Source organism: Elgaria multicarinata, chromosome 3 (assembly GCF_023053635.1).
Source record: "Elgaria multicarinata webbii isolate HBS135686 ecotype San Diego chromosome 3, rElgMul1.1.pri, whole genome shotgun sequence".
Lineage (NCBI taxonomy): Eukaryota > Metazoa > Chordata > Lepidosauria > Squamata > Anguidae > Elgaria > Elgaria multicarinata.
Window position 1 is genome coordinate 138,829,267 of NC_086173.1, and position 22,303 is coordinate 138,851,569.

Below are 22,303 nucleotides of genomic sequence, written 5' to 3' on the forward strand. Positions count from 1 at the left end.
TGTCTTGCCAGAGACTCCATTCAATATGAAATTGACAGCAGTCTGAAGGGAGTGTGTGTACGTATGCAGGCCTCCCTTCATGGTCTGACTGATCAAGGGTGTGGGGAAAGCCCTATGTGTGCTGGCACAGTTGCATAGGCCCCTTTAAGTCTGATTATGTATCAGCCAAGGGGCATGGCTGGCATAGGAGTCAGCTCATAGTGGGTGCAGCTGACTGCACTTCATATATTTGTTACCCAGTTATACTGAACACCTCAATAGGGCTTATGCTGGTTCAGATACAATTACATATTCTAGAAATTCCTGAATTCAGTATACAGGATACAGCTGGTATTCCTCACTTCACACTCATGTAGTTAATTCAGAACTGATTAGTTTGATTGAGCATCTGGAAGAGGTGTCTGAAAATTGTCAGTTATAATTTCCATGGTTGCCCAGGAGGTGGCAGCAACATACTGCATATCTGAAGACAAGGACTTCACTCATGCAGGGACACTGTCTGTCTGTCTGTCTCTCTCTCTCTCTCACACACACACACACACACACACAGAGAGAGAGAGAGAGAGAGAGAGTGAGTCAGTCATTGAGGACAATATTACAATGGAACAGTGATTTCTCAGTACATTAATAGGCATCCAAGGTGCTTTGCAGAAAGATACCTCAGAGGGGGATATGTCTGCCTCACCATGAAGTAAGGAACAGGAAGTAAGATATGGAGTGGACCCCCTATTATGCATAAATAAAAACACTATGCACTTGAATATATTTTTTTGCATTTGAGGGGATGGTAAATACTAATATTAGTTTGGGTGAGCCAGGATGTAGAAGTGATCTGGCAACGTACAGACCACCAATTATTTTTAAATATTCATGGAATATTGCATGGCTTATATCCCAGGTAGCTTCGATTCTTGAAAATAGTATAATAGGAGAACAAAGGTTGTCCTATGAATGTTACTGCCATTGGGTAATTGTGCCATCTTACATTCTAAAGATAATACTAGAATTTGATGCTAATGATAGAACAGAAATATGTACGAAACATATAGTTCTTTGAAGAGGCAGAATGCTAGGCCTACATGGATCGTATGTAGCAGTGGCCGCTAAGGTCGTGTAATAGGTAGGCAGGAACTGGAAGAGGTTACTGCTGAGTTGATATCTAGTGCCATACTGGCTGGGGGTTTTGAGAGTTGCAGTACCAACACATCTGGAGGGCACTAGGTTGGGGAAGGCTGCCTTAGACTTTGAGCCCGAGTCTTTCCTGGAAATTAGGAATCAGCAACAAGACAAGAGCCAAATCTAATGCATGCTTCTTACTGAGATATATTGATGACTGCATGCATGAAACTTGGTTAGGATTGGCTACTAATTGATCAAATCTATAGTGGAATCTGGGGGACAGGGATATGGACTGAATTTAGTGGAGAGGCTTGCAAATGATTTTAGATAGGAAAAGGGAGGGGAGGAAGTTTCTGTAAAACTGTTGTTTTATTATGGTTTTAATTTTTGTGAACCGCCCAGAGAGCTTCGGCTATTGGGCTGTATAAAAATGTAACAAATAAATAAATAAATAAAAGGGAAGAAGAAAGCAGTAAGTGCTAGATAACTTAGGCCTTAGCTAGACCCAAGGTTTATCCCAGGATCATCCCGGGGTCATCCCTGTGCATCTAAATGACACACAGGCAGAGACGACCCCGGGACAATCCCGGGATAAACCTTAGGTCTAGCTAAAACCTTACACAGGGTCTAATTAGGCTTGCAGGGAGAGAGTAACAATGTGAATACTTACTCCATGAAGACACCATAGGTAACAGCTCTGAAATTAGGGAAACGTGGTGGGGGAGAGGAAGGGGATAGAGGACAAGAGAAAATTGGGGTCAGAAGGATTGGAATGCCCATCAGAGGGACGGAATGGAGTTTTCTGTGAGGGGTTTCAGGCATTCATCTATTAAACCAGAATACTGGATTTGGCCTTTGCTGAGTGTTTTCAATCCATAGTTCCAGCATTTAGGAAACTTTTGGCTGCTAGTTAACTACCCACAGCTGATCAATACGCTTCAAACAAAGTGTACAGCAAAAAATGTTTTAGGTGGATTCCATTTTGATTTTGTACTAACAAGAATTAATAAAGGAAATTCTTTTTGATCATTTTTCATTTTTATTAGAAATATACTTATGTTGTTGTTGTTGTTTATTCGTTCAGTCGTTTCCGACTCTTCGTGACTTCATGGACCAGCCCACGCCAGAGCTTTCTGTCGGCTGTCGCCACCCCCAGCTTCCCCAAGGTCAAGTCTGTCACCTCCAGAATATCATCCATCCATCTTGCCCTTGGTCAGCCCCTCTTCCTTTTGCCTTCCACTTTCCCTAGCATCAGCCTCTTCTCCAGGGTATCCTGTCTTCTCATTATGTGGCCAGAGTACTTCAGTTTTGCCTTTAATACCATTCCCTCAAGTGAGCAGTCTGGCTTTATTTCCTGGAGTATGGACTGGTTTGATCTTCTTGCAGTCCACGGCACTCTCAGAATTTTCCTCCAACACCACAGTTCCTTCGCTCAGCCTTCCTTATGGTCCAGCTCTCGCAGGCATAGGTTACTACGGGGAATACCATTGCTTTAACTATGCGGACCTTTGTTGTCAGTGTGGTGTCTCTGCTCTTAACTATTTTATCAAGATTTGTCATTGCTCTCCTCCCAAGAAGTAAACGTCTTCTGATTTCCTGGCTGCAGTCAGCGTCTGCAGTAATCTTTGCGCCCAGAAATACAAAGTCTGTCACTGCCTCCACGTTTTCTCCCTCTATTTGCCAGTTATCAATCAAGCTAGTTGCCATAATCTTGGTTTTTTTGAGGTTTAACTGCAACCCGGCTTTTGCACTTTCTTCTTTCACCTTTGTCATAAGGCTCCTCAGCTCCTCCTCGCTTTCAGCCATCAAAGTGGTGTCATCTGCATCTCTGAGGTTGTTAATGTTTCTTCCTGCAATTTTAACTCCAGCCTTGGATTCGTCAAGCCCAGCACGTCACATGACGTGTTCTGCATACAAGTTAAATAGATAAGGTGAGAGTATACAACCCTGCCGTACTCCTTTCCCAATCTTAAACCAGTCCGTTGTTCCGTGGTCTGTTCTTACCGTCACTACTTGTTCATTATACAGATTCCTCAGGAGGCAGACAAGATGACTTGGTATCCCCATACCACCAAGAACTTGCCACAGTTTGTTATGATCCACACAGTCAAAGGCTTTAGAATAGTCGATAAAACAGAAATAGATGTTTTTCTGGAACTCCCTGGCTTTCTCCATTATCCAGCGGATATTGGCAATTTGGTTTCTAGTTCCTCTGCCTTTTCTAAACCCAGCTTGTACATCTGGCAATTCTCGCTCCATGAATTGCTGGAGTCTACCTTGCAGGATCTTGAGCATTACCTTGCTGGCATGTGAAAAAAGTGCCACTGTACGATAGTTGGAACATTCTTTAGTGTTTCCCTTTTTTGGTATGGGAATATAAGTTGATTTTTTTCCAGTCTGATGGCCATTCTTGTGTTTTCCAGATTTGCTGGCATATGGCATACATCACCTTGACAGCATCATCTTGCAATATTTTAAACAGTTCAGCTGTGATACCGTCGTCTCCTGCTGCCTTGTTATTAGCAATGCTTCTTAAGGCCCGTTCGACCTCACTCTTCAGGATGTCTGGCTCTAACTCACTGACCACACCGTCTGAGCTATCCCCGATATTATTATCCTTCCTATACAGATCTTCCGTATATTCTTGCCACCTTTTCTTGATCTCTTCTGTTTCTGTTAGGTCCTTGCCATCTTTGTTTTTGATCATACCCATTTTTGCCTGGAATTTACTTCCGATGTTTCTAATTTTCTGGAAGAGGTCTCTTGTCCTTCCTATTCTATTGTCTTCTTCCACTTCCGCACATTGCTTGTTTAAAAATAATTCCTTATCTCTTCTGGCTAACCTCTGGAATTTTGCATTTAATTGGGCATATCTCCCCCTATCACTGTTGCCTTTTGCTTTCCTTCTTTCTTGGGCTACTTCCAGTGTCTCAGCAGACAGCCATCTTGCCTTCTTGGTTTTCTTTTTCTTTGGGATGTTTTTTGTTGCCACCTCTTGGACTATGTTGCAAACTTCTGTCCATAGTTCTTCCGGGACCCTATCTACTAAATCTAGTCCCTTAAATCTGTTCTTCACTTCCATTGCATATTCATTAGGAATATTAGTGAGCTCATATCTAACTGATCTGTGGGTCTTCCCTATTCTCTTTAGTTTGATTCTAAATTGTGCAATAAGAAGTTCGTGATCTGAACTACAGTCAGCTCCAGGTCTTGTTTTTATAGCATCACATAAAAATATAATTGGCATAAAATGGCATAAATATTTCTGTTGTTAGAGCTTTTCTAAAGATTCTTAGACCATAATAGCTTAATAAGAAATAGAATTCCTTAAACATTTCTTGCTCGTAGAGTTCTAGTCCTAATAGCTTAAGAAGGAGAGATCTCATTCTAACTACCATGTTCTCCATTCAATACTGAATGGGCTTTCAGTTCACAAGTACACAGGCCTGGTAAACTTCTAAGAAATAATGCATCCGCATTATTAAATGAACATATATCTATACCTTTTTGTGTAGAAATTATATCACAACGAATATTATCTATTGTCCCATATATTAGGGCTTACAGACTTAATTATTTCATTGTTATTAAACATTCCTAAAATGTTAGAACATATGAAAAGGGCTTACATGTACACCTTTCAAGCTAAATAAGATTAATTTTGAGTTATACTTTGAGAAGATAACTCCTTACTCAAGATTTGCTAATTTCACCTAAGTCTATATTTTTTTTCTAGATATCTGTCTATCAGGCTTTTTGATGCATATACCTTATACAGTGGTTTTTGTTCATTAATTGATAAGTGAAAATTTTAAATACAGTCTCACACCTTTTCATTATTCAGTTAACTTTTGGCCCCAAGTGATAGGACTTTAACTCAGCATTTTTTCTTTGGGTATCATCCAGGTCAACTTGACCATTATTTTTTATGCCAGTTACCCAAACTCCACTGTGAACTTGTATTTCTTTTAAGACAATCACTATGTATTACTCATTGACATTTTTAAATTCTTAATTATTTATCAATAACATTGGGCATTTGTATTTTTAATAAGGCATCTTCCATTGTTTTAAGAGAAGTAGATTACCATTTTTCAATAGTCTTCCCAGCAAGTCCAATTTAACCCCCCCCCCAAAAAAAAATTAAAAAACAACAACAGGACAGTTGTGATTGTAGTTTGTAGTTCCCAAATTATGGATTACTAAGTATCCTAGCCCTCAAAATACATTCTGTTAAAGACACAGAGAGCCTATGATAGGGAACTGAAGATGGGAGATTCAAGACTGGTAATGCCTTGCTGGTTCCTTTTGAGTTCGAATATATATACATACGTGTGTACGTGTGTGTGTGTGTGTGTGTGTGTGTGTGTGTGTATGCGTAAAGATGATGATGAAAAATAGCTTGCAGAGGACATTGGTGGATGCAAGAGAAAGAAGGGGGACTAGCTACAGTTAGGACCATAAGCAGCCTGAAACTGAAACAGAATTCTCCTTGTTTTAGAATTCCTCTTACTAAAATGGGATGGGATAGTTTAAGTTTTCCAGCATAGGGATCTTGTGTAAAAGCAGAGTTCATGTGGAACCTCTGGGTGTAGGTCTCTAACCCTAACAGGTGCTAATGAGTGTTAATGAGTTTGCTCTTAGGAGAAGTGCCTTGTCATGGAGCTTTCCCTCTTTATGGCGTGCCTTGAATGGCTTGGTTGTTTTAGGGATGGCAGGATGAAGGTTTCTGCATAATCCAGAGCCCCCTTGCCCATTGCAGAGTAGAGGATACTTGGACATACATTGTAATGGCCCTGTATGTCCGTGTTTTTTCATGGCATACTTTATCTAGCAACATGAAAGTTTCTAGACATAAGGTGTACACTTAAAAGGCAGTGAGACTGAGCTCCTTCTGATGGGCTAGAAGCTGCCAGCCTAAGCACTCACATGGCATCAGTGAACCCTCCTAGCAGATCAGCAGTCCTATATCTACATGATACTGACTCCAGCCATTGCGTTCCTTTTCTTCCATCTCATATCTCCAACTGAAAAGGGCATGAGATTTCCTCTCCCCTTCCATTACTGCTCAGCAGGAGCAGCCAACCCCTCCTGTTTTCTGGATTAACTCACCAGTCACTTGGCAATGATAGAAGTCTATTTGAAAGGAAAAACATGGGCCTGATTCATATATTACCAGTCCGATGAGGGTAGCCACCAAAATAAATCACTTCTTTGTTATTAATCTCCTCATTGCATTAATAACATATTGAAATACTAATGACATAAGTCTCCTGTTTTTATAGTTATTTCTCACTGCAGAGGTGCTACTGGAATAGGCAGTAATATGTACCCACATTCTTCTCACTCAGGAGGAGGCAGGAGGCAGTGCATCTTTCTTCTCCTTCCCAAAGCCAGCCGTGAATTTTTTGTTTGGGTGGGCTGTGCATTTACAACACTCTTCCTGACCACCCAAACCAAACCCAGCTCCTTGCTTGCAGGAGGGGAGGCAGTTTAAACACTTCTTACCTGCATCTCTGGCAGACTACAGTTCTTACTTTGGCAAGTTCAGAGCTGGAACATGCCTGCCTCTTGCTCTGTCCACCGCAACTGCTCAGTAATGCAAGTGTGAGTGGGAAGTTATGGGGAAATGTCCACCACTTCCTGACTACTAATCATTGAGTCTGTTGCTAGCAGTGTAGCAAGAGCTTGCTTCTGGCTTGTTCTGCTTTGTGTCACCTCAGAAGGATAGGAATAGCCAGGGAACTCATGGACAACAGCCAGTAGATTGGCTGGGGAACTGCTGCTACTGCCCCCCCCACCTACCACCTGAGGCAATTGCCTCACAGTTGATTTTGAAGAAGAAAATGGACATGGACCTGTGAGCTGTGAGAGATGGTGCTTTTCTGACGGGTTGTTGTGACGAAAGTTTATTTTTCCTTTACCCTCATCCCTGTAGCTGCCAATCTTTTGGGAAAGTCTAACAGGAATGCAAGACACACACAAAATGGCCATGACACCTTGGTTAATGTGAGGTGCAAATACAGACACTGAGGCCTTAGCTAGACCTAAGGTTTATCCCGGGATTGTCCTGGGGTCATCCCTACGCATCTAAATGACACACAGGGGATCCCGGGAGCAGGCAGGGACGACCCCAGGACAATCCCGGGATAAACCTTAAGTCTAGCTAAGGCCTCAGGTGCGTCGTGACTGGTGATGACTCCTCTGAGTTAACACCTTGTACATTGACTCCCTTCCCTTACGTGGATTTTGGATGCAAACAAATAATAGTCTTGTGACTATATTTGAAATATAAAACATCACAAAATGGAGAAAATGTCAAGAGAAGTTAGGAAGTAATTTTCATCAAACAGTTAATACTGATTTGAGGCCAGCGGAGGGCAGCATGGCATTGAATTATCCTGACTCGCTTGAAAAATCTCTTACGTTTTCCAGTTTAAATAAATCACATTTTACTATATAGTAGCAAGGACGAATTAGTTTAAATAAATCACATTTTACTATATAGTAGCAAGAATGAATCTATATATCTTACATTTATTTTTGCAATTTCTATATGCTATGAAGGGAAGGATCATAGCTCTTCTTATACTACAGCCAACAGACCTTCACATCCAGTCAGTCTGGATGTGTGTGTAGGAATTTCCTCCACCCCTACCCCCAATTCCTCCCAAATGACAAACACAATCCATTGATACAAGAGTTTTAAAGACCCATCAGAAGTCAAAGTTTCCTCTAGAGGTCAAGGAAACGTCCAAACCAATATAATTATGTAAGGAATCCAGGATGTGACACAACCTTAACAAAGTCATTTTGAAATCATTTGACAGTAAATTTCCCTGTTCCTAGCCTAGAGCACAGGAGAATCCTTTGCTTTCTAACTGCCTTCTTCTAGACAATCCTGGTTTTAAAATAAAAAATAATGTTAAGTACGAGCTGGGTCTTGATGCAGCCTGATGGGCACCTAAAGGCGATGTCAAAGCCCCCTGCAGCCAATAAAAAGACTGCCGTCAAGAATTTGACATTGAATGCGTCATGTCAGAGATTGTAACTCAGAGGAGTGAGAACTGCCATTTACAGGACCAATGACAACAACTGTACAGAACTGTGAGGTTTTAAGATTGGTTTAATCTGACTGGTAACTACCCATTTATCCCACATTGTTTCTGACAGTGTGTCACTATGGCACTATCCAAATGAATGATAAGAGTTTTCAAATCATGAAGATTCTTTCTTTTAGACAATAGCTTTTAAAAAAAAAGAAAGAGGAAAAAAGAACGCCCTGGGATCAATTCAGAGAGTGAAACGTCCACTGTATAATTATTTATTAAATAACGTTAAAAGATCATTCTAGTGGTAATAAGAAAAAATACAGCTAGCCATTTTATTTATTTATTTAAATTTCTATACTGCCTAAGTTCTCTAGATAGTTTACAACAATTATAAAACCAATGAAATATAAAAAAGCCAGACTTCTTCCTAGTCTATCAACAACAGGTTCTACTTAGGCTCGTCTTTCCATAAATGCCCAATGGAAACAACCCAATGGAATTAGCTAGGCTAAGGCAGGGGTGAGAAACGTGTGGCCCTCGAGATGTTTTGGCCTACAGTTCTCATCAGCCATCACTGGCATAGCCAATGGTGAAGGATCATGGGGGTTTATTTACTTATTTGATTTATACCCCAAAATTGGGGCTCATGGCAATTAACACCAATAACAACCAAAATTAAAATAAAAACCTAGTTGAAACAATAATAAAAACAAATATATTAAAAACTCAATAATAAAATAAAATAAAATAGCACCCAAGCCAACAGACCAGCTTACATATAAAAGTCCTGCTTGAATAGAAAAGATTTTGCCTGGCATTGGAAGAACAAGAGAGAGAGAGGTGACCTGGCCTCCTTCGACAGGCACTTCGAGAACATGGGAACACCCACTGAGTAGGCTCTCTCTTGCAGCCCCACCAAACATGCCCCAGGTGGTGGTGGCACCAAAAGAAGTGCTTTCGCAGAAGGTCTTAAAACCCAGACACACTCATATAGAAGAATGCGGTCTTTCAATGTAGCCTGGTCCCAAGTCATATAGGTCATAATCAGCACTTTGAATTATACCCAGAAATAGATCAGTATCCAGTGAAGCTGTTATAAAAAGGGAGTTATGTGATCCCTGTAACCGGTCCTGGTGCAGCATGCTGGACCAGCTGAAGTTTCCAAATAGTTTTCAAAAATACTCCTTCATAGGTAGGCCAAAACTTCTGGAGGCCACACCTCTAGAATAGAGACATAGAGGTATGTCTCTATTCTAACTGATATATCTGAGACTTGATGTTATACGTACCAACTACTGAAAAGATAATCTCCCCTTAGATGAGACCAGGAATGATTAGAGCTTTTCCTAGAGAGGCCCTGGGACTAGAAAAAGAGAGCTGAAGTCCATATCTAGGATTTGAAGGTATCAAGTTATGGGTATAATGGTGAAAGGCCCTCTGAGAATACTGTTTTTGATTCATCTTGCAACTTATCTACAGATTGCTTGCATCTTTCGACCACACAGACTACTCCCATGTGCTTCCCATTTTCCATCCCTGTTGCTGGAAGGCCTCCATCTAAGAGACTCCTCTGCATACAAAAATGTTCTAAGGGATATTTGATAATCAGGAGACTACAGTGGTGCCTTGCTTTGTGCCCCTAAGATGATGAATATGGTATTCCAGCATTCTGTCTTCCATTCAACAGAAACTTGGGTATCCCATTAAAAAAAAATACTGTAGCATGTCAGGACTGGATAGGTTCCCAAATTGTCTCATCTGTTTGCTAATATGCAATAAAGTATTAGCATTTCAATGGAGATAAAATGGGAATGAATAAATATTTTTAAATGTGGCCACTTGAAATTGCTTCTATCATCACTTCATGCTATTTAAGCTTTATGATTTTCTGCAGGTTAGCCAGTATACATTTGCTATGTGCAGTTACCGAGAGAAAAAAGCTGAGCCTCAAGAACTGTTGCAACTTGATGGATACACGGTGGATTACACGGACCCACAGCCAGGTAGGCAAGATTGTTGACTGGTGTCTTTTATTTTCTGATTGTCCATAGATTTACTGAACAGTTATGGACCGAAGTAGAGCTTCTTGATTTTTCCAGATATTTTAATGTAGACTGCTTATTTTTTAGATCAGATCTACAGAGAAAGAATGCACTTCAAAATACTGGACAAAATAACTGTATTTTTGAGAAAGCCCCTATTGTTTTTCGGTGCCTTCTTCAGGGACTATAAAAGAGGCAATAAACAAAATCAAATTTCTTAAAATGAACAATAAAGAACACCAAATAAATTCAATACAAATTGCATGTGCATTTGTACTTACTTGCTTTAAAATTGCTTTCTGAGAACTTAGAATGATATATCTCCACAACTCAATAACTGGAAGGTAAAATTATTCCAGGAGGTATCAGATTAAATATCCTATGTATAGTGTAAGTAGTCCCTCACTCAGGTGCTAGCAATTTCAGAGAGATAAGAAGTCAAGGACATTCTGGGTTATCTAACTAGACACTTTTTTCTGTGGAGATACTTAGAAAGGAAAGGAACATCTTGTGCAAGCACTGAGTCATTACTGACTCTTGGAGAGACGGCAGCTTTCGCTGACGTTTTCTTGGCAGGCCTTATAGCGGGGTGGTTTGCCGTTGCCTTCCCTGGCATTATTACCTTTCCCCCAGCTAACTGGGTACTCATTTTACCGATCTCGGGAGGATGGAAGGCTGAGTCGACCCGAGCTGGCTGCCTGAAACCAGCTTCCACTGGGATCGAACTCAGGCCGTGGGGAGAGTTTCGGCTGCAGAAACTGCTGCTTTACCGCTCTACGCCACACGAGGCTTAACTGCACAGAAAAACCAAAAGGTAAACAGAGGAAAGCCCTATATCCCGGGATTTTCCTGGGATTGTTTGTGTGCATGCCATACAGGGGATCCCAGGAGCAGGCAGGGACAATCCCTTAGGTGTAGAAAGGGCCTAGGTATTCAAATCCACCCATTGCCTTTCTTTATAGGGACGTGTTCTGTGCTTAGGAATTCTACTGTCCAGAGCCTCATATCCAATATAGTATGATTTTTTCTGTAAAATGACTAGTGATGTGCCCAATTTCTTGTTCCTGGTGTGGTAAACGTGTTTCCCTATTCTTTTCTTGAGGATACTTGATGTTTTCCCAACATAAAATTAATTATGTGGACACTGATATATAATATCACATTACTGGTATTGCATGTGGTGAAGAGTCTGAAGGAAAATTAGTTGGAAGCTTCCTAAAATTCAGTAATTTTACTGGTGTCTCTACAGTAAACACATGCCCACAGGGATGATGACCTCTACGTGCTGCTGTTTATACACCAGATATTAGATAGGAGGGAAGTCGGACATCCCCAACTCACTTTCTTGTAGAGCGTTGTGCAAAAAACCTGTTCATTGTTGAATTTATTATTTCTGTTGTTAGCCACCTGAGCTTCCAGGAGAAAAGGCAGAGTGTAAATATTTTAAATACATACATAATGTTGTGGGGGTTGGTGAAGGCCATTGTGAGATCCCTTATGAAGAAAGCATAATTGAACCTCACTAATATAAATAATGATCAGTCGGCCTCCAGTTTGACATTTTTAAGCAAGTTGATGGGGTATGTAGCGATATGTCAACTGTAGATTTTCCTGGAGGAAACCAGTTCTTTGGATCACCAACTAACTTACCCTTTAACTGGAGAGGCTGATGATAGAACCTGTGATTTTCTCCATGCAAATTGTGTGTTCTGCCCCTGAGCATTGTTTATTTATTACATTTATATCCTGCCTTTCTGTGAAAAAAACAAACAGATAAAATGCAATTGCAATTAAGGCAGAAAAAAACACAATTAAAATATACAAAATTATGCATGTTGTGGAGAATGTAGATAAGGAGACGTAGGAGGCTGCCTTATACTGAGTCAGACCATTGGTCCATCTAGCCCAGTATTGTCAACACTGACTGGCAGAAACCCTCCAGGATTTCAGGGAGGATTCTTTCTTTGCCCTACCTGGAGAAACTGGGGATTGAACCTGGGATCTTTTGCATGCCAAGCATGTGCTCTATCACAGTGCGCCATGGCCCCTCCCTCTCTCATAATACTAGAACCAGGGGTCATCCCATGAAGCTGATTAGTGGGAGATTCAGGGCAGATAAAAGGAAGTACTTCTTCACACAGCACATATGGAATTCACTACCACAAGATGTAGTGATGGCCACCAATTTGAATAGCTTTAAAAGGGGGTTAGACAAATTCCTGGAGAAGGCTATCAATGGCTAATAGTCCTGATGGCTATGTGCTACCTCCAGTAGCAGAGGCGCTATGCCTATGTATGCTGGGGAACATGGGTGGGAGGGTGCTGTTGCACTCATGTCCTGCTTGTGGTTTCCTGGTCAGCAGCTGGACTACAATGCCAGACTAGATGGACCGTTGCTCTGATCCAGCATCGCTCCTCTTACATTCTAACACAGCAATAAAAATAAACATTCTCCAACCAGCTAAAAACCCTTTAGCAACAAATCAATTTTCATGCCAAATGCCCAGAAATACCCCCAGAATTTCACCCTTGTGATCACTGGGTTGGATCCAAAGAGCCATTTGCCTGAATGCTGATGCATAGGGGAGGAGTCTCAAATTCCCCTGAATAAAAATATATTTGCCTTCCAGTGGGGAGACTACAAAAAGGGAGCCAATCTAGCCCCCTTGGCAGAGAGGACCATAACTATGGTACCTCCCCATTAATTAATGATTTCATTAATTTATTCAGTGTTCCTGAATAAATTAACACACACACATGCTTCCTTCCCCATGTAACTTGTAGAAGTTTGCAATTATATATTTTAGCTATGTCTGATATATAATAACAGACCCACAGCTGCAACCATCCCCCTGAACACCTGTCTCCTCACCACCAGTAGATAACTCTCCTGTGTCTAGATGCATTGTAGAAATCTGTCTGGATGACAGACAGGAAAACCTCTTCCCAGTACCTTGTACATGCAGCCATGTTGAACAAAAGTAGGAACAGTAGACTCGATCTGTCAACAAATAACCAGAAAAGACTCCAGGGCAACTATGGAAAAGCCAAAGAGAACTCTTGGAGGCTGGGCATCATAAGGCACCAAGAAAACTAGGAGAGTCAGTATTACACAGTGTAAGCATTTGTTCACCCAATGAAAGGAAGTTGCAATATATAGCACACGTGATACATCTGGAATTATTCTTGAATATATTGGCATGCATGTTGTTACTGAGAAATGATCTGCAGGATATTGACACTCAGACTGTCAATATTTGAGCATTTTAGCTCCATTATATTTTGTGTCAAGGGACATTTGGCCCCAAATTTCACCCTTGTTCTCACTGGCTTGGATCCAAAAAATCATTTGCATGAATGATCACACAAGGGGGAGGAGTCTCAAATTCCCCTCTTAGCTGCAACTCTTTGCACCATATTGCATTGCATTGCTAACCCCCAGGAGGAGCTTCCCAGAAGGCAAGGGAAGGAGGAGATTGGAAAAGCAGAACTACATCCTTTGGGTTGTATTTAATGTTTGTTTGTCCTATCTAATGTAAGTCCCATTCATTTCAATGAGTGTACTCTAAGTAGAACTATCATTGGGTGCAACCCTTTGTTCTTAGGACCAAGCCGCTAATGCTATGTAACAAATTCCATCTCCATGTGTTGCCTTTCTAATGACTGCTTTCTTATTTTCTTCAGGTTTGGAGGGTGGCAGGGCATTTTTCAATGCAGTAAAAGAAGGAGACACTGTGATTTTTGCAAGTGACGATGAACAGGACCGTATCCTGTGGGTCCAAGCCATGTACCGAGCCACCGGCCAGTCCCACAAACCTGTGCCACCCACTCAAGTTCAGAAGCTTAATGCTAAAGGAGGGAACGTACCCCAGCTAGATGCCCCAATCTCTCAATTTTGTAAGTAAAACATGCTCTCATTGAAACAACTGTTTTCACTCAACTGGTTATTTGTGCATAGATGTATGGGGCGGGGGGAGATCATGCTTCTTCAATATATGTTTGTCATTGGTTAACCTTTACATCTGAGGATTCTGAATGATATGTACACTGAACTAAGGAAGTTCCTATTGGGGAACTTCCAGAATAAAGTCTAAAATGCAATACTTGATGGAAATTATCTCAGAGGATATGTTTTGGAAGGTTACCGGATTTCCCATAATAGTTCCTTACACTGTCGCATGCACATCCGAAAAGTGCTTCCTCTTTTTCATTCTCTATGTCTGCTTTCCAGTTTTCTTGGGACAAGCCACTAGGGCCACCATGTTCTCATCCCTAGAAAACTAGCTAATATGCTCTCTCTGTGTGTAGAGCTAATCACCAGTCCTTTAAAGACAATGGTTTTGATTTAGGGCAGCATAGGCTTACTCCAAGACCAGAAGAATGCAAAGACATTTTGCACACAATAGCTCCCCATGTTTTAGAACAGGGGTGCATAACCACACGCCCGGGGCCAAATCCCTCTTTCCCCCAACTGCTGATAATTTGATGGTTTCCAAGCTTTCATGAAAAATGTTCACCATTCTAAAAGATTGAAATGCCTAAAGCTTAATTATTTAGCGTTAATCTAAAATGTACTGGTATTTGGAATGTTTTGACACTACCCACCAATGGATTGTTGCCCCAGAGAGCTTCTCCAAATTGGAATCCGGCCCGTGGGCTGAAAGAGGTTCAACACATCTGTTTTAGAATAAGAAAATGTATAGAAACGGTCTAATCGCCTGTAGGTACACCTTCTGCACCTTCAAAATTAGCTGTAGGTCACAGGGATTTGAACCTTTACTTTCTTGATTATTTTTCCTCCTAGTTAATTTAAGTTCAGCTAGCCAGGAACACTTATGTGCATATAAGAAGAAAAACTATGTACAAAATTTTAACTGTTATGTATGCTATCCCAAGACCATCAGCCTGAGTCTGCCTTCCTGAGAATATTTTGTTATGGGGAGGCATATAAATATTAATTATTTAAATTATTAATAGAAATATGACCTCCAGTGGACTTAAACTGTCCTTCAAATGAGTTTTTAATCACTTCATTTAGCCTGTGCAATTTAGTTAGTTATTGGACTTATAGACTGCCCCATTGGTGGGTAAGTATACTCTAATTATTTTACCCTATTCCTCCCTATCTCTGGCCACCAAAAGCTAGTTTAAATAAAACAATTTACACTGATCCTGAAAGATATAGAATCCTCAGCTTTGGTAGGTGGCATTAATTCCCCCCCCCCCCCGCTGCAACCCTGATCTGGATCGGTCCCATCAACCTACAATATATATTGCCAAATAGTGATCCATTTGCTTTAATAGGCACTATTTGGCAATATAAATTGCAGGCATGGCAGGACCAATCTGGATCATGACCATGATGGTGGGAAGTGTTAAAGGGCACCTATTTCCCATGCTAGGTTCCTGGTCCAGATCAGGGCCATTGTGCTTACTCTAGATTAAAAAAGACATACTCTGGATTTTAGGAAAGCTTATTTTAATAAACTCAGAACTTTGATAAGTAAGGTCCCATGGCAAATGGCCCTAATATGAAAAGGAGTCTGATAGGTGGAAATTTTTAAAAAAGGAAATTTTAAAGGCACAATTACAAATAAAAACAGAAGAAACCAACTTGGCTCTACAAAAAGCTTAGACAAGACCTGAAAACCAAAAAGGACACATATAGGAAGTGGAAGGAAGGCCAGGCTACAAAAGAAGAGTACAGACAGGTAGCACAGAAGTGCAGGCATGGTGTCAGGAAGGTTAAAGCTGAGAATGAGCTGAGGGTAGCAAGGAAAGCTAAAAGCAACAACAACAAAAAGCTTTCTTCAGGTATATGCATAGTAAAAGACATAGGAAAGAAATAGTAGTTCAACTGCTTAATGAGGATGGCAAATTGATAACAAACGACAAATAAAAGGCTGAAGTGCTCAATCCCTACTTTGGCTCAGTCTTCTCTCTAAAGCGGGTCTATAACTCCCCGGCAAAAGTAAAGTACAAACTGAAGAGGAAGAACTGCAGTTTGAGACTGATAAACAAATGGTCAAGGAACACCTAATTTCTTTGAATGAGTTCAAATCTCCAGGGCCTGATGAACTGCATCCTAGAGTAATAAAGGAGCTGGCAGAAGAACTCTCAGAACCGCTGTCTATTATCTTTGCAAAATCATGGAAGACGGGTGAAGTGCCGGATGACTGGAGGAGGCCTAATGTTGTCCCTATCTTTAAAAATGGCAAAAAGGAGGCACCTGGAACTATAGACCAGTTAGTCTGACATCCATCCCTGGGAAAATTTTAGAGGAGATTTTAAAGAAGTCAATCTGTAAGCACCTTGAAAACAATACAGTGATTACAAGAAACCAGCATGGATTTGTCAAGAACAAATCCTGCCAGACTAATTTGATCTCATTCTTTGATCAAGTGACGTCCCTTGTGGACTGTGGGAATTCTCTGGTCATAATATATCTTGTCTTCCACTAAGCTTTTGACAAGGTACCACATGACATTCTGATCAGCAAACTAGTTAAAAGTGGGCTAGATGGAACAACTATTAGGTGGATCCAGATTTGGCTATAGAATCAGACTCAAAAAGCGCTAATCAGTGGTACCTTCTCAAACTTTGGGGAGGTAACAAGCGGGGTCCCACAGGGCTCAGTCCTGGGCCCAGTGTTCTTCAACATTTTTATTAATGATTTGGATGAGAAGGTGCAGGGAATGCTTATCAAATTTGCAGATGACACAGAATTGGAATACCATGGAAGACAGAACCACACTTCAAAGTGATCTTGATAGGCTGGAGTGCTGGGCTAAAAACAACAGACTGAAATTTAATACAGATAAATGCCAAGTTCTGCACCTAGGAAAAAGAAACCAAATGCACAGTTACAAGATGGGGGATATTTGGTCCAGCAATACTTCAAGCAAGAAAGATCTTGGAATTGTTGTAGATCACAAGCTGAATATGAGCCAACTAGTAAATGCTATTTTGAGATGCATTAATAGAAATATAGCTTCCAAATCACACAAAGTACTGGTTCTTCTTCGTGGTCTCTGTGCATCACACATATGGGCTCTGCGCCTGCGCAGGGCCCATATGTGTGACTGCACAGATGACCACTCGAAGAACTACAGTTACAGGTAAGCAACCTGTCTTTCCCCTCTATTCGGCACTGGTTAGGCCTCATCTTGAGTATTGTGTCAAGTTCTGGGCACCACACTTCAAGAAGGATGCAGACAAGCTGGAGGGGTTTCAGAGGAGGGTAACGAGGATGATGAGAGTCTGGAAACAAAGCCCTACGAGGAGAGACTGAAAGAACTGGGCATGTTTAGCCTGGAGAAAGGAAGATTGAGGGAGACATGATAGCACTCTTCAAATACTTAAAAGGTTGTCACACAGAGGAGGGCCAGGATCTCTTCTCGATCATCCCAGAGTGCAGGACATGGAATAATGGGCTCAAGTTACAGGAAGCCAGATTCCAGCTGGACATCAAGAAAAACTTCCTAGCTGTTAGAGTAGTATGACAATGGAACCAATTCCCTAGGGAGGTCGTGGGCTCTCCTACACTAGAGGCATTCAAGAAGCAGCAGGACAGCCATCTGTCAGGGATGCTTTAAGGTGGATTCCTGCACTGAGAAGGGTGTTGGACTTGATGGCCTTATAGGCCCCTTCCAACTCTATTATTCTATTCTTGCTACCAACTATGTCACAGAAGTAATGTACACTTTCATGCTAAGACATCTGAGTTTAAAGAAATCTAATTAGGTTCAAGGAAAGATTCTGCCAGGTCAAAGGAGTTGTGTTTATCACCCTTCAATATTTCCTGCCCTCTCGTGTGACCGCTATGGCAGATTTGAAATATCCAAAGTCTTGCCTTCATAGCCATCCAGTTTTTCTCTCGGGTAGCCTGTGATGGGATATACAGGCTCTTGGACATGTCCCTACTGGTAATATTTATTTCTTCAGTTGCCTCAGAATATACCTACAAAAAATTATAAGATTTGAGAACTGTTACATAATGCTTATTTTTTTTTCACATGTTTGCATAGCTTGGACTCTTACTCTGTTTTTATTATTGCCCAGCAAAGCTTGGTTTTCATTTTGATATGAATGAAAACATGGCATGATACAGGTTGGTTGAAGGTGATTCATTTAATGTTTTCATTTTTGTTGCCCATATACTTGACACAAGGACAATGTCCATTGATTTTACTTGGACGTTTGACTGATTGGTTGAGTGAAATGCTGCACCATTGACTCTTATAATAGCATGTGCATTCTAATCCCACCTTCTTTAGGTACACACACACACACACACACACACACACACAGAAATAACCTATTAGGAGCAGCCCGTTTTCATGATTCAAATAATATGATATACTTATGGCACACATAAGGTAAGTAATAACAGCACACTTTCCTGAATTGCTTGCACAAGGGCACCGCAGAGCAGTTTGGTGTCCTTTCCTAACTCTGCGAATGGCTGGCTGGTCCCTAAGTAGATAATAGGAATATTTTTTCCATAATGTTGGTTCTCAGTATTCATCCCCAGAGCTATGTTCTTCTCATTTCTTACATTCCATATGCTTTGTCTTTACCTGGCCAGGCAGGCCAAAATGTACCTTTCAGTATTTTGAACTTGTAGTTTTCCATTCCTTAAAGAATGGTCATCCCAATTCCAAAATGGTGAAGCTAAAATGTGAGATATGCAAATCCCCACCCTCTTGGAGTCTCCATTATCAGAATCTGGAGCATCCATAATTATTCTTAAATGTCCTGCCTCTCCTTCTTTTGCTCCTGACAATCCTTTTCACTGTGGTTTTCTCAAGGAACAGTGATGCCCCAAACCTCAGAAATTGCTGCACACCCTGAAGGGAAAATTCCCAAGATTGTTACAGACTAGCAACTGCACCAGATTGCTCCATTGCTTTGAAATGGACCAAGCATATCACAGAGTGGCTTCTTCCCTCCCCAATTAATCCCCTCCATTGCTAACTCCATGTTGAGCAACATTTCAAGGCAAAGAGGGAAAGACAGAAGCATGTCAGGGGTCTTGTGCACACATTATGTATTACCTCTTAGTGGCAGAAACATGTGTCTTTACCTAAACAGAAAAAAAGTGCCCAATGATCTGGAGATTCTACCAGAGTTAGCACTGAAGTTCTACTCCTAGCATACCATTTCATGAAAGTGAGCAGTTGATGTCACTTGATGGGAGGAATCACGTGCTATGTTGTGAAGTGTGGCTTCCTTGGTTTCCTTTGTCCACACTTCCAAGTTTTGATAATTAATCCCTTCCTTTCTAAACAAAAGAAAGGAGGCTGGAAGAAATGTGGAAGGTTCCGCTAACAACTAGGAGATCCAAAATCAAACTCCATTCCGGAAACCTGCCAGTAAAAAGTCACATGCTCTGATTTAGCAAATGGGAGAGGTGGGTGGAGGCAACCCTGTTCTGAATTCCTATTTCATCTTGTTCTCTGTTGCTTCTTAAAATAAGAGAAGGCAACCACAGCAAAATGCTGTGAAGGTGGGAAGAGAACAGATAAAAGGCCCTGATCAAAAGTAAGTTCCAAATAGGTAACATGTACAACTGTAGGTAGCTCTAAGTAGCTGCAGACCTACCACTAGAGGTTGCTAGAGGTCATCCATAATCTTGTAAGTGAAAAACCACCAAGAGGTAAACATGAAAAAACTGTGCATGTATTCTTGAGATAGTGCAACTACCCAGAGATGGAATGAACAAAACAAAAACCTAGGGGTAAGTCTTGCAACAGCATAATATGTGCACAGGCCTTTAGCCTGAACCCATGCATCTCTGCTGCTTTTTGTGCTCACTGAAACACCCGTGAGCTCAGGCTGCGAAGGTTCATGCTTTATTAATGCCTGCATATTTGCATCTATTCTTCTTGTTTTATAGAATACCAAGCACCTTTTCAAACACATTCAATGGGCAATAAAATATATGCAGGTAGAGATATAAGCATCAGAAGTGAGTCCTTTTTATGCACACATAAAGATGACTGTCAGGTATTACAGAAAAATAGAATAATTGTTTGGTTTCCATATAAATCAAGTATTGCATTTTAAGGGGGTTAATTTTATTTTTCTTACTCGCCCACAGAAAGGTAAGGATTGTTGTGAGAAATGCTTTTATTCTTGTGCATTTAGCTTGCATATCCTTTTTGTTTAGTTTTCCTTGTTCACGGAGGCATGTAGTTCTTGGTACATGAAAGGCTTGAAAGAAAGTACACATTAGAGGCACTTTTCATTACCCTAAATTTTTTGTTAATACTTTCATAGATGACATAAATTGCCTAAAGATGGCAGAACTGCTTCGTGTTACCAACCAGAAAAATAAAACAAACACTCCGGTCTTAGGATGAAGCTGTCTGTAAAACAGAAACTTGAGAACAACACATTTTACAGTTGAGAAAGTTGGGAATAATACTGAATTCATTTGGTTCCCACCTAATTTGTCTTAGCAAATATAAACTTCATGCAACACTTGACTTCCTATTTGATAAGTGGTTTCCAACTTTGAATGAAACAGATAGCTTTTTTAAAAAGAAGAAGAAAGAAAAAAGTGGAGTGTATTTTGACATGCATTTAAATGCAGAAAACAATAGATCCTGCTATTCATCAGTTTTATAACATTCTACAATCCCTTTTTTGTGGGGAAACTCGTGTTGTTGTTGTTGTTGTTGTTGCTTGCTTTTGCAAAAATAAATTAACGGAGCTACCCTATTCACATTCATTCCAGAGTAAGTCACACTGTGTTCAGTGGAGCTTACTCCCTGGGAAGTGTGTATAGGATTGCGCCCTTAGTAATCTAGAAGTTTCGTTTTACATATACTTTCTGTTAAAAAAAAAAAAAAACCATTGCTCTTTACTCTTAAAATGATGTACAAACACCCTTTGGCAATATATGAAATTTTATTAAATGGCCAAATGTCTGGGGATATCAATTTTGTCTGTTCTATTTTGTTATTGGCATACTAGCCAAAATGCACACATACACACACACATATATATACACAGAGCTTTTATTTTTATTCTTTTTAAGTTCTTTTAAACATGAAAGATTGTTCAGTAATTGTTTCATATATCATGTGTGCCTTTCTTTTCATATTTCATTTTGTTTTATTTGTAATATCTGTTCTACTTAATGATGTTAGTCACATCACGTTCAAAAGATTTGGCTGTTCTTTTTGAGAAGTTGTGTGATCCTTTGTTTCACCCTTTTATATATTTTAATTTATATATATTTATATATTTATATGGCTAGGTTTTATTGAGCTTCATAAGAAACGTTCAGCTGTTAAGTGTTGTTTGTTCATATTCTTTTTAAGTTGTTTACTTTGCATTTAATTTTTTCGTTTCATTCTTTGCTTGAACCCAAGTACTCTAGCTGCTAGGTTAGAACTCCTGTCTGCTTTCCTGAGCCTTGTTGCTAGTCTTTATGTTATTCTGGTTTGTTCCTTCTTACCCTGCTAACTTCTAGCTGGACTCAAGGGTAAGTGCTTCCCTGTAGCTAGCACAGCTCAGATAATCAGAGTCGATTATCTGACATATGCAATGTGCTTTTTTTTCCTCCTCTTAAATCTTTCTCATGTTTAGATTTTGTAGTAAAAAAATCCATATTATTTTCCTGAATTTAGGTTTGAAATGTAAGTTTCCATACTGAAATTAGGATGCATGTGGTGTCTGCATAATTGCCTTCTCTCCCTGGCTTTCATATTGGCATCAACTGATCCTCTTAGTAAAAGCCAACCATTAACATTTCCTTTTTTTTTTCATCCCAAGGTTGTAAATATGAATTAACATCACAATGAGACCGTAACTATTACCTTACTTTTGTTTCATGGAATTGACATCTAGTTTGACTGCTTTAATGCCTGACAACAAATCATTCTGCACTTTGCCAATCTACCGTTCTTTTGTTTTTGTGTTTTTTCCCCTTCTAATTATTAGCATGGTGTAGTGCACCAGCAGAATGGTGTTAACCCTGGACACTTCCAAGAATAGAAAGGTAGGGTAGTAAGCCTGATGAGAGAAGGTGCAGTATGTTAAAGGGGGAAATTAACAAGAACAATAATAAACAATTCCCTG

At 40.3% G+C, this 22,303-nt stretch overlaps 1 protein-coding gene across 2 annotated transcripts in view; it reads left to right on the forward strand.

The window, feature by feature from the left end:
* Positions 1-22,303, forward strand: part of CADPS (calcium dependent secretion activator) — a 407,683-nt gene that overhangs the window by 221,119 nt on the left and 164,261 nt on the right. For both annotated transcript variants that reach the window (XM_063122067.1, XM_063122066.1), the window contains exons 10-11: positions 10,066-10,174; positions 13,898-14,110. In XM_063122067.1, the coding sequence (XP_062978137.1) occupies positions 10,066-10,174; positions 13,898-14,110 (322 nt within the window). The remainder of the gene's footprint in view (positions 1-10,065; positions 10,175-13,897; positions 14,111-22,303) is intronic.